This window comes from Stegostoma tigrinum, chromosome 28 (genome assembly GCF_030684315.1).
Source record: "Stegostoma tigrinum isolate sSteTig4 chromosome 28, sSteTig4.hap1, whole genome shotgun sequence".
Taxonomy (NCBI): Eukaryota; Metazoa; Chordata; class Chondrichthyes; order Orectolobiformes; family Stegostomatidae; genus Stegostoma; species Stegostoma tigrinum.
The window spans coordinates 30,590,430-30,607,001 of NC_081381.1; the positions used below are offsets into that span (position 1 = coordinate 30,590,430).

A 16,572-nucleotide genomic window follows, 5' to 3' on the forward strand; every position below is an offset into this window, starting at 1 on the left:
AGACCGTTCACACATTTTTGCTTTTTGGCCTATATAAATTCTCCAATCACTGCACCACTTTAAGCTACATACCATGGCAAGTAAAGGACATTTTAAATATATCCGTAACCATAAGCAATATCTGCATATGTTTCAAAGCTGAATCATGTGGCTGTATCATGATTATTGACTTCTCAGTGAGGTGAAAATAATTAGCTCAATCTTGGGCCAAGGTCACCAGTGTCTTTCTCAAACAGAATGTTGCATTCTGACTTTTTGAATTGCAAAACTATACTTTATTCACAAAAAAAATTATCTGCATTCACAGGTACTAAAGCAGTACTGAACAGTCTTTGTGTATCAATAAAAACATTGGAATTTGACATTCCCTGCAGTTGCAAAAACCAAAGGCATTTCTTACTCATGCCGGAGAGTATTTACCTTCATGCAATGAGAGTGTCTGATAACTGATCAGACCCTTGTTAAACTTCGGCAGAAGGACCTTAGATTTCTCCCCACTGTGCCATGGTGGCAGCTGCCCCAAACTTTAGCACATACCTCAGCATGTAGTTCTGGGCCTTGGAATGTGCCAGTTTGCACTCGGTCTAGTCAACTCTCTGTACTGGAAGACGAAGAGTGGTCAGCATGATGCAGGGATCTAAAATCTTTATCCTTTCCTCAGAGATCTAGGGACAGCTGAGCTCTTCTACATGTTGTGAGTTTTCACAGTCTGGACTCATTTCTCTGTGAATATGATTCTCAAAAACAAAACAATCAATAAATGGCAGTACAGAATATAGCAAATGTATTGTGCTATATTTGTGCTGTAGGATAGAGTATGCTGTGTTCATGGGGCTCTTAGTTTATCTGTGAGTTTCATGTTGGCTTTTCATATTATTCCAATATTAATTCAACTGTTTTTCTCTGATGCAGTCCACTTAGTTTTCTGAGCATGTATCAAACTTTAAATAAGTAAATTGTATGTAGGGCTTGATAAGGACATGATTTCTCCAGCTGATGGGTTTATGCTAGAGAATCATAGAGGGCCCTGAAACAGCAATTATGCTGTTATATCTAAACACGGACAAATTATCTACTTCACTATACAAATATTGTGACATTCAGCTGATCACCTGTGTAGTTGTTTATTTTCCAACACCTTTTGATACACTCGGTAACCTGCCAATCAAAAATGCACAGCGTTATGCAGCAGTGGGCTGCCAGGGCATCATATAAACTGGTACGTATTTTTCACATGCTGAAAGAAGTTCACCATCCTTCAATGAAGTTCTTGCTCATTCGCTCCTTCAGTTGCCATTCCATTGTGAACAAGGACCAGACAGACCTGATGTTTGATTTGACCTTTACTTGGCCTCAGAGCTGTTCTTGAAAACTCAGTGCTGCTTCATTTTGAAAGATGAGTACAAGTGATCTGAATGGAATATTTGTGGCGATGAAAGAAACTGCCTCACTAATTGGGCAAATTATTCAATGTCATGAAGGATTTAAGTCTCTTGGAAAGCAACTTAAAAATAAGGGCATTTGAAGTAAAAAAGGAATAGGAACAGGATAATATTAAATTATGAAATAAATCAACAAGGATAGGAGATCTGATGAGTGGAATCAACAGACAGTTAATCATGTTTGTGAGGGAATTGAGGGATACATTGGGAAGTGAATTTAATTTGAAGAAAAAAGAATTATTGTTGCAGTTTAATGTCATCAGTTTCTAAAAGATGGCTTAGATCTGAAGGGAAGTGAAAATGACCAGAAAAGTACCAAAATATGACTTGTTTAGTATCTTCTCATCAATGATTAGAATGACTACACATCAGGACTCCGAATATTTTTAAAATGAGGCAAGATCTCTACTAGTAATCTGTTACAAACATTATTGTTTAATCGATGGAGATGATGTTGATTCAGCCATCTATCTGTAACGTCACATTATAAATTGAATTTGTACTGATGCCATTTTTCTTCTTAATTGCTATTCAGTAAGGATGGTGCTCACTGTAAGTATTATTTTACCACACACACTCCAAGTTTCATTGCTTCACAAATTTACTTCCTACATTGCACCTAACCCATTTTCAACCTCAACATTTCCAGAGAACTTGAACTTTACCGGAAAACAAAAGACCGTAAAAAGAAATTAAAGAGATATTTTCTCATTGGACTTGCTACAGTGGGAGGTGGGACAGTGATAGGTAAGTTATAACTGCCACTACCTTACAGTGTTGGGGATGGAAGGATGGGTTGAGATTGGTATCTTATGGCTGAAATTGGTTATTGAACTTTTAAGTATGTTAAAGTTAGCACTAGGCTTTATAGGGAGATGAAGCTGCGATAGATGCATTAAAACAGAAATTAGTTGCAGTTCTGTAATAGTTGGAGGTGTAATAGTTGCATTACAACTCACATTGCATTACAACTCACATTACATTCAAACTTGTAGAGCTCTGTCCGCAAATTGAAATTAGACATGCAGTAATTAATATGAAAGCTTCAGCAAGTTAATGATAAAGCTGTCAGTCTGGATAATTAGAGCTAATGTCTCCAATGGCAAGTCTGAATTGGTTTCACAATACGTTTCAACTGGGTTGACACTTAAAAGACATAAATACCTGGTACTTACTTTGAGAGCAGATTCAAATAGACATATCAAATTTCAAATGCTTAATCTTAATGCATTATACTCAAGTAAAATAGAGGGTCCTTAAAATGATGCTGACATATCTGAATATTAGTGAAGTTACCACAGTCCCAGAGGACCATAGGAACACTCTCTCGTTAGAGAGAGATGACTGGTGGTGAGTTTAACAGGAAGATGTTCATGCCTCAGGCAAGGGGTGAGTTTGAGAAGACAGGAACTTCATGATAATCTCAGATGGTGCAAGAATTGAACCTGCAGTGTTGGTGACACACTCTGCAATTGCAAACCAGCTTCCAGCCAAATAACCCCGCCGCCGCCGCCACACCGCTCCCCCCCCGCCCCCATATTATACAGGAGCAAACAGGACATTTAATTCCTTGTTAACATTAAGAGTTAGGAGACTGTCCCTTGAGTGGTTCAAAAATCTTCAGGTAGAAGTAGGAAGATCTATGACTGAGCAATTCATCATTTGCTTGGTGGGAACCTCACCCATTATGTGATTAATTTGGAGAATTGCCACATGTAGTTATTTTTTACAGAAACTAATTTAGTTAGAAGTAAGAGTGAATGTTTAATTATCCTGAACTATTTCACAGCAAATACTATTACGTCTAACTGTGCTGTGCCCCCCATCACGTTGGAATGAACTAACCAAAATGATTACAGTCAGAATCTTTCAACGAACTCAAAATAACAAAATATAGCATCTAGAAATTCACATCTATTCATTTAGTTCAACTCCTAGGTGAACGTCAACATTCTGTTATGGTGCAATCAAACATGTAGTGGACGAATTGTGCCTTTCTGTTTTTATGTCATCTGTGTATGTGTTGGTGAATCATCTATTGTAATTAAGGTAGAGGTTTATGTGTGGGAGATTTGATGCTACTTCACGCGCAGTCAGGATTCTTAGAGATTCAATTAAGAAAGGCTACACCTTTGATTTCAGTAATGCAAATTATATGAACACTGTTCTTTGTGTGTGTTAAGCTGTTAACAAATTCTCTTTGTTACACCCAGGCCTTACTGGTGGCCTTGCTGCTCCCTTTGTGGCAGCAGGAGCTGCTGCCATTGTGGGAACGGCAGGAGCAGCTGCACTCGGTTCCACAGCAGGAATTGCTGTAATGGCATCGTTATTTGGGGCAGCAGGCGCTGGACTGACGGGTAGGCATGTTTTAATTTTTTCGTTTTACTTTGGGCGTTAATGTTGGAGAGTGGAACATTCTTTCAGTTTAATCACTTATTGTTGGGTTTACTTCATGAGAAAATCACACCCCCAGCTCCCATGTTAAGATTAAACAAACAGGAGACCAGTCAGCCCATCATATCAATGCTGTCTTTTTGATGGAATAATCCAAATCTAATCCTGTGGCCCTGCTTTCTCACTATAACTTTAAATGGTCCCCAAGGTGACATTCACAAAGATAGTTAAAAAATCATTCTGCCCATTGAAGCTCCTCTCTCCAGTGCGCAAGCTCACATGTCAATTCAAATCCTTTTGGGATCCTAAAATGCAATAAGAAGTGTAAGATCATCACTCCCAGAAATCAGAGAAAATCTGACGTAATTTCAGGACAAACATGGAAGTTGGTCCCCGACTCCCTAAAACGGCCAGGCAAAACTCAACGTGATGATAGTTATTTGTAATTCCTTGTGTTCCTAACTAACCTATAACTGACCTTCTATAACAAGAACAGTTGTCCTTTCTCAAAAATGTGGTTTCGTATCCTGTTTGAACGGTTGAGGGAAATCAATATTCATCATATATGTTAGTAATCTGTTCCAGAAGCTGATGGCTTCCTTACAAAGAAATGCTTCCTAACCTCTTTGCCTGAGGTTCTAAATTCATATCCTCAAGTGGTGCTGACTGCATACTTCTCAAATAACCTATCCAACTGCATGTAATCTGATCTCTTGAACATTCTAAGTACCTTAAACGTATCCAATTTAATTCTGAATTGCTGTAAATAGGCCTGACTCCTGAAGTCTACGCTAATTACGGCAAGCCTTATTTCTTGGATTCATCCTCTGCACTGTTTCTCAATGACTTCCATCATATGGGGACTCAGTATATAACACAATACTCCTGTCTCTGGCTGTACGAATTATTGTATAACTAAAACAACTTTACATTACCCCTAAAACCTTATCTGGCTCCCAGTGGCCTTTTCAAACTCTACTGAGCACCTTTTAATGGTTTATCAGTTATGTATCATGATCCCCATTTAGTTGGGCCATCTGAGTGGTTATGCCATGGACATGCCTCATGCTTCATGTGCACTTTGAAGTGTTGGTACATCAGCTCACCAGCAAAGAGATCAGATTAGATAGGCAGAAACCATTACTTCTCATGAAAGGATCAAGAACAGGAAGACACAGATATAAAATAACAAAGTGTACAGCTGGATGAACACAGCAGGCCCAGCAGCATCTTAGGTGCAGAAAAGCTGATGTTTTGGGCCTGGGTCTAGGCCTGAAATGTCAGCTTTTCTGCTCCTAAGATGTTGCTTGGCCTGCTTTGTTCATCCAGCTCTACACTTCGTTAACTCGGATTCTTCAGCATCTGCGGTTCCTATTATCACAAATATAAAATAATTGGCAAACCAAGCAAAAGACATAAGTCTAAAAGCTTTCCCATACAATGAATAGTTAGGGTATAGATCTCACTGTCTGAGAGTGAGTTGAGGCAGATTCAAAAGGGAATTAGGATTGTTATTTGAAATGGAAGAATGTATAGGGTTACAAGCAGAACGCCATTGTGAATTGCCCATTCAGAGAGCTGGTGAAGTTACAATGGGCCAAATGGCCTTTCTCTGTAATGTAGTAATCCTGTGAGCATAATCCTATTATTTTCCTTAATACAAGTATTCAAGTTATCCTATGTATTTCTTATTCCTCTAACATTGGTTCTAATATCAATTTAAAATTTAATATTATGTCTTTGCTCCTACTTTTTGTCATTCAGTTTGAAATAACAATGTAAGTTTAACTTATAAATATTATTAATATTCATGATGACGTTCCCCTTTATCTGACATCTTTGTAGACTTCATTTGAGCTTTAATGGTCCTTCTTCAGTACTATTGCTTTTCTTTCCATTCTGCGCAATTCTGGTTGTAATGCTACAAGGTTCCAAGTGACATCTGTAAAGTGTCTATGAAAATTAAGCATCCTTTATGATGACCTATACTGTTCTGACTGTATATCCCAGCTTTCCATTAGATTAGTGACTGCTTCACCACATTGTCTAGACATTGAAAATGATAAGGCTGTTATTTCTCTCGGGCCTCTTTCTGAGTCTCCTTATGGCTCAATCAAATGAATCATGTGCATATGGAAGTTGTTTTCTTTTGCACAAACTTTACATTTATCATTGAGTTTAAGAGCCAGCCCCTCAGGAATGTTTTTATCCAATAAAACATTCTAATTTCAATTTTAAACAGCATCCTTGTCCTTTCAGAATAAGATTTCCACCTTAGTGCCAATTTCTCTCTTAAATTTGGGCTGGCAACAATTAGGAAGGGAAGCAAAGACTGTCCAAACCACCACCTTGTTGGAGCCATAAAGGAGCAATTCATGGAACTTTGATTCCTTCAGTCCAAGCAGTGAAATAATGTGAGAACTCATAGCATCATATTGCACGTTAGCATGCCTTGTTTAAAGACTGACAGCTTTCCAATTCATGAGCCTGCGTCCAAAGTTTATACCTCTTGTGTTGCTTGGTTGAATTTGGTCACCGTGGTTCAGCCACAGGTGGGTACCATTTTGGAATGAGGAATCAGAGATGAGAGAGAGAAGAGAAAAACAAATGAGAGATTAGAAATTAAAGTGAGCTGATCTCATTTCTGCCCTGCTGAGCAAAGAACAACTTGATGTGGAGATGCCAGTGTTGCACTGTGATGGACAAAATCAGAAGTCACACAACACTGGATTATAGTCCAACATGTTTATTTGAAATTACAAGCTTTCCGAATGCTGCTCCTTCATCAAATAAACCTGTTGGACTATGACTAGGTGTGGTGCAACTTCTGACAGCAAATAACTTGGGCAGCAGTGACAAAGACTACTAATTTGGAGAAGAGACTTCAAGAGTATCCTTGAACATCTTAATTTCTAGGAATTTGTTGCTGAGCTAAAATTTAATGAAATTAAATAAAATATGTTCTTATGTAAATTTAACAGTTGGTGTCATATTCTAGGCAAAAATAGACAAGAAAGCTGCTTCTGCCTTCACTTATTTAAATATAGAATTGAGGAAAAGAGCAGTATGCTTATTAACAATGTTTATATTTTCATTCACTGAACGGTGCTTTTGCAGATTTTGGAAGGAAACAGTATCAGTTTTGATTATACATGTTATTTAATTTTAGTTTGAAAATATTCACATGTACATCTTGCAGTTTTACATTTAAGTTTCATGTATTTCCAGATATTATTCAATACACAACCATCTCTCTCAATAATAAAGTTTTATCATAAGACAAGTTTGTTTATTTTTATGTTATTTTTTAGTGGGAAATATTCCTTGCTTTAATCTTTTGTCGACCTAGTTAAATCTGGTTTTCATTCCTTTCAGGATACAAAATGAAAAAAAGAGTAGGAGCCATTGAAGAGTTTGAGTTTCTTCCATTGACTGATGGAAACCAACTGCATATCACAATAGCAGTCACTGGGTGGCTATGCACGGGAAAATATGGTATGGAGAATGAAAATGCACAAATCAAGACCAAATGCACTTTCAAAAAAACTGTTTGCTCAAGGGACAAAGTTTGCCTCAGGAAATAGCTTGGCATTATAATTCAGCTTACCCCATGAATTGTTCCAAAAATATGTCCTTGCTGGAATTTTCCCTCCATAGCACATGGACCTCCTGGCAATTGTAGCCTGAGATGCTGCAGCATGAGTTGCAATCATCTAATTTAGCGCAGCCGGGGTCCTTCATTATCTGTATGACTCAATACTATTCCATATGGCTTTGTTCCCTATTGGAACTAACAACAAAGTTTCATGAAAAAGTTTAAAGTGTTGCATTCATCTATGCAACTGGAAATGATAGTCACTGGAGTGGTTTGAGACAAGTAACTCTGAAATTTTGCTGCAGAGTTGTCCACCTGTCCCGGTTCGGCTTATCTTTTTTGCTCGGAGAAACAAGTGAGGAATTAATGCAAAAAGCTGCACAGCCTTATTTAAGTGAGTTCTTTTCTCAAACTGCATTATGACCCACTCAGTATTAAAGGATCATATCATTTAGCATGGTATTTCCAAATGGCAGGCTTTGGCAGGCAGAAATCAAATTTGGTTTGAAGAGATTGGCAGTAATTTCAGATAAGTGAATTTGTATGTAACAGGGTTTATTTCTGTACCTTGAGTTATTCTGCCTTTGCAAGTGTAGTAGATGCTCTGGTTTACATTAGTCTTTACATTGGATCAAACTCAATTACAGATAATGTGCTACGCTTGCCTGGAAAGCTTTCAGATATAAAAATAGCTAACAAGGATGTTTTGTGCTATAGACTGCCATATATTAGAATCTTTGTTGCCAGGGAACTGCTATGCGTATTGGGATAGAGTTTTGGTGGAAGCAGTTAATATTTTCCCAAATCTAGAATGAAGGAAGAAAATGAGAGTTTGAATTTCTGAAGCATATTCTCACATCTGTCAACATGTCTAATAGTTTCACATGCAATGAATAAGTTAAAAGTGCAGTCATTGTTACTCTTTTTTATTCATTCATGGAATGAGGGCATCATTGGCTCGGCCAGTATTTATTGCCCATCCTTAATTGCCCAGAGCACAGTTAAGAGTCAACCACATTGCTGTGGTCTGGAGTTGCACATAATGATCAGACCAGACCAGGTAAGGATGGCAGTTTCCTTCCCTTTAGGACATGAGTGAACCAGATAGGTTTCTCCAATAATCAACAATGGATTCATGATCATCATAAGACTCTTATTCCAGACTTTAATTACATTCACATTTCATCATCTGCAATGACAGGATTCAAACCTGACTCCCTGGTACATTACCTGGGTCTCTGGAATAACAGCCCAACAATAGTACTATTAGGCTGTCACCTCCCCTTAGACCTAGGCAAATTGGAGCCACAGCTGACACAAAACTGAGGTCTAAAAAACTCTATTTTCACACTGACTCAATGCTGCGGCAGACTATACTGATAGAATCACTTCAGAATTGAAATAAAAATGCAAACAAGATGTAACAACAAGGTGGTGCATGGAAACACTGAGAAACTTGTCAGTTTAACTGATCAGTTTTCTGATTGTGAATTTCAATGTTATGGTACCTCAAATAAGAGTGAGGTATTTAAACATAGAGAGTAAAACTGCGTAAAGAGTGGAAGTAAGTCTTCTATCATTAGGCAACAGGTGTGGTCCTTAAGATTGAGCTGATAAATAGTGTTTGGAAAGCAGTCGGAAGTGGAAATATTACTTGACTATTCGTTCCTCCCTAACTCAAGAAAGTTTAGTTGTGCTTTGATGTTTTTCTAAAACACCAGGTTCAACTGTGATACCTTCGATAGTTATGCATCCTACAATCACCGTATAGACAAGCACATAAAAAGACTCTGTTGCTAAGGCATATTAATTCATTTAGTACCCACTGAACTGAACCCCAGCAGTGGTCAGTACCTTCAGGTGGGACAGCGAGACACTTGAACAAAAGCTATAGACAATTTTTACAGGCATACTTAGTTTCAACAAAGTTACTGGCTAACTTTCAGGTAAAAATCAGAGCTTGTAATTGACTAAGATGTTTATATGAGTTGTGTTTCATCGTCCAACTACCTTTTACAAATGTTGAAATTACTTTAAATAGTCCATTTTCAGCTCACAAGCGTAATCTATTTCAGTCTAAATATCAGGTGTTGAATGATTATGCAACTTGTATTTGGCACCTGTAGCAACAGTCTCAGCCAAATGAGTAACTTCAAAGTGTGTGTTGGGTATAAAAAAAATCATCCTCTCAGGGAAAGGGGAGAGAATCAATCTGAAGAGATCCAGTGCAGGTTGTGAGAGCATGGAATGCGTTGCCAGCAGCAGTTGTGGAAGCAAGGTCATTGGGGTCATTTAAGAGACTGCTGGACATGCATATGGTCACAGAAATTTGAGGGTGCATCCATGAGGATCAATGGTCGGCACAACATTGTGGGCTGAAGGGCCTGTTCTGTGCTGTACTGTTCTATGTTCTATGTTCTAGGTGTCAGTAAGAGTGGAGCAAATAAGTCCAAAGATATGCATTGTGCTCTCTCACCTCACTGAATTTCACAATCATCAGGAAGTTGGGTAAAAAAACAGTTAAAGTGACAGAGAAGAAGCTAATTGAGTCTTTTGTTTTCGCAAATAAGGAACAAGTTTGAAAATTTATTTCCAGTAAGTATGGGCAGCGATGTAATAAATAAAGGCAGAGCCGGGAGCCGTTGAATGGACATTTGATACCATATGGAGTCTCCAGGATACATTCCATGTCCTAAACAATCATGATCAGCATGTGTTATTAGCTAAGGCCCTGGAGCTTGTAGAAGCTCTAAGGGATCCAAGAAGCTGAGACCTAACTGGATAATGCAACTGAGGAGATGGTCATGCCACTTCTTAAGGAATGCAGAATGACAAGGACCAGTGGAGGCAGTTAGAAGGTCCCTGAGTGTATTTTGATCTTTAATGACTCTTCCAAACACCGGCAAAGATGATTCATTGGGAAAGTCAAAGCCTGAGAATAATCTATGGATGCCTTATCTATACAGGGGGAGAAGGAAAGACTGAAAATCAGCACTGAATGGGGACTCAGCAGTTAGTGGGAGAGTATGCACTAGGAGGCTGAGGACCAAAAACTGCAATGTGGGATTAGGCTGAATAACTCTTTTTCCAGTTGACAGACACTGTGGACCACAGAGAACGTTTTGAATTTTGTTTTTAATGTTTACACACCCTGAACCAAAGAAGTTGTAAATTAGCAGTACAGTATTTAATTTTGTCTTGTGTTGCTAAGAGGTTTGATGTTTCAGCTGAAGCCAAAGAGGGGATAAATTGTGAGAAGCATGTCACCAAAACCAACAGCAGCACACATCTATGGATCATATTATACTTCATTGAATGCAATGTGCTCACAGATTCATAGTACTTTGCTCAGAATGCAGTTGTAATTAATTTTGTTTCATGCCCAACAGGTGGAAATAAAGCAGATGGTTGATGTAAATGCATGAGTTACCCTTCACAGTATGAGTCAGGCACGATAGATGAGCTGGCACATTCTTGTCCTTCATTTTCAAATTCCCATATGAAAGGATAAGAGAAATTCACGGGTGATGTAAAGAATCAGTGCAAAAAGAGGACTTGACATGTTAATCTATTGCATCCCTTTCAGACATTGCATTTTGCTTTCCTTTTTATTTACCAAATATCCCCTCCCCAGAAAAGTAGAATCTTGGCTGCTTCGCAGCATTCTTGCCTTAAAGATAGAAGTTTCTGCATTCTAAGCTCACTCCAGGACTTAAGTATGTAATCTAAATGGACTCTTGGATGCAGTGTTGAGGAAACATTGCACTTTTGGATAAGACATTAAACTGCTAAATTATTTCCCTTAGGAGAGGTATTTCTCAGCGCTATTTAAATAACAACAGGGATTTAATTTGTCTCATTACTGTGTGGAACTTGCACTGTGCAAAGTGGTTGTCCTGTCATACCACACTGCAACAGTAACTACACTTTCAAACAGCCTCATTAGCTGCAAAGTATTTTGGATGCTCTGAGGTCATGATAAGTTGTGTGTAAATGTAAGGTATTTTACGTTCTCCTTAAATCATGCATTGATCTCCATCAGGAAGTTTTGAGGCACCTTGGCGCTGTCTGCTGCAGTCCAGAGAACAGTACTGTCTAGCCTGGGAGTCAAAGTACTTAATGGAACTGGGTAATGCCCTTGAATCTCTGCTGAATGGCTTGGTCAATATTGTTGCACAGGAAGCACTAAAGTACACTGTTCTGTCAGGTAAGGCAAGACAATGAATATTGGCTACAGTGACAGTTTCAAAAAAATTCAATTTACCAACAGAAAAACATTGAATTTTTTAAAAATATTGATTTTTAAAATATATTGTAGCTCCACATAACTGGGCCAGAATCAAATATTGTCAACATAGAAACCATTTACTGTTAAGTCCTCTACAATATATTATTTTTCTTTATGATGTTCTAATGTTAATGATGTCAGTGCAGTGGTCCAGTTACCGTTTGCTCGTGCAGAACTTGAGTATTGCTGAAAAAGACACATTTTGTCAAAGTTTTAAGTCTTGCACTCATGAGGACAATTCACAAGAAAACCAATGAAAAGGAAAAACAACATTTATATGGCATGAAAGAAGAAAGCAGATTGGTTGAAGTCACCTCTGATCCATCGAGCCATTGCCATGGAGAATGCAGCAGTCAAATAATGACTGACAGTTAACTCCCAACCTTTGCTTAAATTTTAAACCAGGTAGGTTGACTCTAAATAATCAAGGCATTGTCCCGAGGATTTGAACTGAAACTGGCTGTCACCTTCATAGTATCATAGAGTATTACAACAATGAAAGAAGCCTTAGGCCCATTGTGTCCACATGGTCATCGAGCACCTGTCTGTTTCAATTCCAGCTCTTGCCCCACAACCTTTTAATGCTATGGCATTCCAACCTAAATACTGCTTAAAGATTATGATGATTCCTGCCTCTACTATCCTTTCAAGGACTTCCATATACTTCACACTGTATGCGTGACGACATCTAAACTTAAATCCCCTCTAAACCTTGTTTCCTTTATTCCCTTACCTTAAATCTATGCCCCTGATCAATGACTCCTCTACATTTTATTCCATTTGGCCTTATTGATGTCCTTCATAATCTTATAGACCCGAAGATTACCTCTCAGCCTTTTTAGCTCCAAGGAAAACAATCCCAGCCTATGTAATCTTTCCATAGCTGAAATGCTCCAGCCAGACAACATCTTGGTGAGTGTCGACTGCACCATCCCCAGTGCAATCACATTGTTCCTATAGTGTGATGACCAGAACTGCACACAGTATTCCAGCTGTGGCCTAACAATTGTCCTGTATAGTTCCATTATGGCTTCCTAGCTCTTGTATTCAATGGCATGGCTAATAAAAGCAAGTATCTCATATGCCTTCTTAACCACCCAAATCACTTGCCCTGGTGCCTTCAATGATCTATTTGTACCTGTACTGATTCTGCTTATCTTCAGGGATCCCAGGGACCTGCCATTTGTCATGTACTGCCTTGCCTTGCTAGTTCTCCCAAAATGCATCATTTCACAATTTTCAGGATTAAACTATATCTGCAACTGCTCAGTTTATCTGATCAGCCTGTCTGTATCTTCCTGTAGTTTATACTGGACTCTATATATATTAATCCATGGGGCAATCTTTTTTGCAGGTGGAAATAACATGTACACACTGTCTTGTTTCAACTCAACAAAATAGGTGACAGCCATTCTCTGATTCATTTCACGGGGCAATGCCTTGACGAATCAAAGTCAACCTGCCTGATTTGAAATTTAAACAAAGTTGGATGGAGGACAGATAACTGTCAGTCCCTACCCGACCAGTGCATCTCCATGGCAACACCTCTACCAATCAGAATCCACTTACCAATTAATCAGCACTGTACTCCCATAGAGCATAAATACTTTCTCCTTTTCATTGGCATTCTTGTGACTTATCCCAAGGTGTACAAGATGAAAAGCTTTAACAAAATGGGTCTTTTTTCAACAATATTCAGCATTCTAATTCTTATTGCAATAACTTATTTGTACTGTAATTTTTAATGAGTTTCAGCATTCTAATTTTTAATCTCACTGTAGAATTCTGATTATCTGTAGTACCCAGCAGTATTCTAATCAAGCTTTGTTGCCTCAATATTCAATCCACACACTTTAGCAAACTTGTGTGAAATCAGAATCTGATTGAATTCTGAGTTTGCGATGTGATTGATGAATTGAATTAAAATAAATTGGTCAAGTTCTTACCTATTCTGATTCAAAGTTGGAAATTATTGAAATTGTATGTGTAAGTGCCATGATACTCTAAAATTTATAAGAAAGTTTTATCTCTGTGTGGATTCCTTGCAAACATTTTACTTATGTTTGTGGTAAATAGATTCAGTTATAGCACTAAAGAAAGATCCAATTCTGTGGGATAAAATAATGAAAAGTTTTGTTCCATTTTTGTTAAATAACTGGAAAATTGTAATGTATTGTGAATTCATTGTACTTTACGCAGTGATTGTAATTTAACCTACTTACATGGGACTGAATCAAGAGGGCAGTTAAAATTAAATGAACATATCCTCTGCTTTTCCACCCTGGTCTACTCATTGTAATTTCAAATTGGAGCAGATAAAAACATGGCCCATGATGTCACTGTCCTTTTCATATACAGAAATGACATTCAGTGACAGTGCAGATCCATTTGTAATCCAAGCAGGGACAATAATAGCTTTCTGCCAGGGAACGTCAGCTGCAGTGGTGGGGTTGTCATTGAATTCGGAATAGGCCCAGGCTAATGTTCTAGGGCCAAGAGTTTGAACTCCACCATGGCAGATGGTGAAATGTGAAATAAATTAATGAAATCTGGACTTAAGGCCAGTCATATGGTGATCGTGAAACCAATGTTGAGTGTTGTAAAAACTCATCTGGTTCACCGATATCCTTTAAGGAGGGAATAATCTGCCATCTTTACCTGGCCTGCATGTGACTCTAGATGTACAAAAATATGGTTGACTCATAACTGACCTGCGAAATGCCCTCAAAAGACATTCAGTTCAAGGGCAAGTAGGATCGGGCAACAAATACTCATATCCTGTGAAGGAATAAAGGAAAAAGAAGACAAGCATATGAAGTAAACAAAATAGAGGATTAAGTAGAGAATGATGTATTTAGATAAGGAGGATTGAATGGAGCATAAGTTCTTTCGGCTGAATGGACTGTTCTTGCCTGCCATCTATCCTGTATCCAACATCACTAAGTTGTCCCCAACATCATACCTTGACAGCTTTAACAATTCATCTTTGTACTCACCAGGTATTGTGACTGCACTGTCATGGCCAGCATCACTACTGACTGTTGCCAATGTCATTGATAATCCCTGGGGAGTCTGCCTCAATCGCTCAGCTGAAGTTGGAAAGCATCTGGCTCACGTGTTACTGAGTAGACAGCAGGTAAAAGGCATGTTTCAGGTCAGGTGATGTGCCTGATTTATGAAGATGAACAAATGCTGTAAATTTTCCAAAGTACCAATCAGTTAAATTATTGAAATAAAATGCCTCCAGCATTCAATGGGAAAGAACCATGATTTTTATTCACCAGTTCTGCCTCCCTTCATCTAGAGGTGATCATTTTCTTGTTTTGAGAATAGAATACACATTGCACTCAGCACATCACCCACATAGCTATTATCTATGACTGAGTTCTTGCAGGTTATACAACTGTCCAAACCAGCCATCTAGTTATGGGGATTACTTTATAGCCAACAAACTGCAATTATATAAAGCTTCTCATGTAATAAAAGTATCCAAAGCTGTACACACAGATGAGAAACAGAAGCTAGGTAGTGAAGGGAGAAGCATTGTTGATGGTAACTGGAGACATCATCAAGAAAGATTGTTTTTGAAGGGATGGGGAGAATGAGCAAGGTTTAGAGAGATACTCTTTTTATGTTTGGTCAAGACAGGAGGAGGTCCTGCCAATAAGGTTGGAGTAGAATGAAGGGCATACATTATGATATTTACGCAAGTAGAAGGATCCTTAGGGGACTTGTAAATGGACACAGGTAGATAAGGTGGTTAAGAAGTAGATTTATCTTTATGTAGGTTTAAGGCCTAAAGGTTATTTGCCTTTATTTGTTGAGGCATTGATTACAAGAGCAAGGCGGTTGTGATAGAGATAACAAGGTATGGAGCTGGATGAACACAGCAGGCCAGGCAGCATCAGAGGAGCAGAAAGTGACCTGAAACGTCAGCTTTCCTGCTCCTCTGATATTGCCTGGCCAGCTGTGTTCATCCAGGTCCGCACCTTGTTATCTCAGACTCCAGCATCAGCAGTTCCTACTATCTCTGAGGTTACGATAGATCTGTGTAAAATGTTAGTTAGGCTGTGGCTGGAGTATTTGTTCAGTTCTAATATGTATAGCAGAGGAAGGATGTGATTGCACTTGAGAGGATGCAGAGGAGATCAACCAGGATGTTCCATGGCTTGGAGTGTTTTAGCTTGAAGGGAGATGAGATAGCCTGGGGTTATTGTGAATATGATATAATAGGAGGTGGGGAGCCAAAGGAGGTTGGCAAAGTTGAAAGTGGAACAGGGCATCTTGTGGGATCAATTTTGGGTGCGGTATATTTGGACAACTTGCAGTTTTTGCATGCTGGAGCTCAAGGGGTTGGCAAAGCAAGCAATAAATAACTGAGTCTCAAATTCTAGAAACCAAGAATGTAAATTACAACATTAATGGGGAATAAAGTGAAGCTGGATGTAGAAATAGATATTATTAGTAGTGGTTTTTGAAGCATAGCTGTGAATCAAATAGGATACTGAGGTCACACCTTTCAAGTGTATAGTACAGTCAATCCAAAAACAGAGGTTGCTGGAAAAGCTCAGCAGGTCTGACAGCATCTGTGAAGAGAAATCAGACTTTATGTTTTGGGTCTGGTGATCCTTGTGCTGACAAATAATATTGCCAAAGAACATAAACTAGGAAAATCTGGTAGCCAAGGTTATTTGATTTTCTGGCCTTGTCTGAGCTGCTCTCCTGGACGATACCATAACATCTTGACTACTTGGACTCTATTTTGCTACCTAGCCAAATCAATAAAAGTGCCGTCTCCCACCCTCTTGTTAGCTGCTGAGTCTCAGAACTGTGCATCATTGTGTTGTCAGCTT

The 16,572-nt window shown here is 38.6% G+C and overlaps 1 protein-coding gene across 3 annotated transcripts in view; it reads left to right on the forward strand.

The window, feature by feature from the left end:
- tmco4 (transmembrane and coiled-coil domains 4) overlaps positions 1–16,572 on the forward strand; it is a 109,771-nt gene that overhangs the window by 17,905 nt on the left and 75,294 nt on the right. For all 3 annotated transcript variants that reach the window (XM_048561726.2, XM_048561724.2, XM_048561725.2), the window contains exons 6-10: positions 2,092–2,189; positions 3,656–3,799; positions 7,212–7,331; positions 11,474–11,638; positions 14,719–14,855. In XM_048561726.2, the coding sequence (XP_048417683.1) occupies positions 2,092–2,189; positions 3,656–3,799; positions 7,212–7,331; positions 11,474–11,638; positions 14,719–14,855 (664 nt within the window). The remainder of the gene's footprint in view (positions 1–2,091; positions 2,190–3,655; positions 3,800–7,211; positions 7,332–11,473; positions 11,639–14,718; positions 14,856–16,572) is intronic.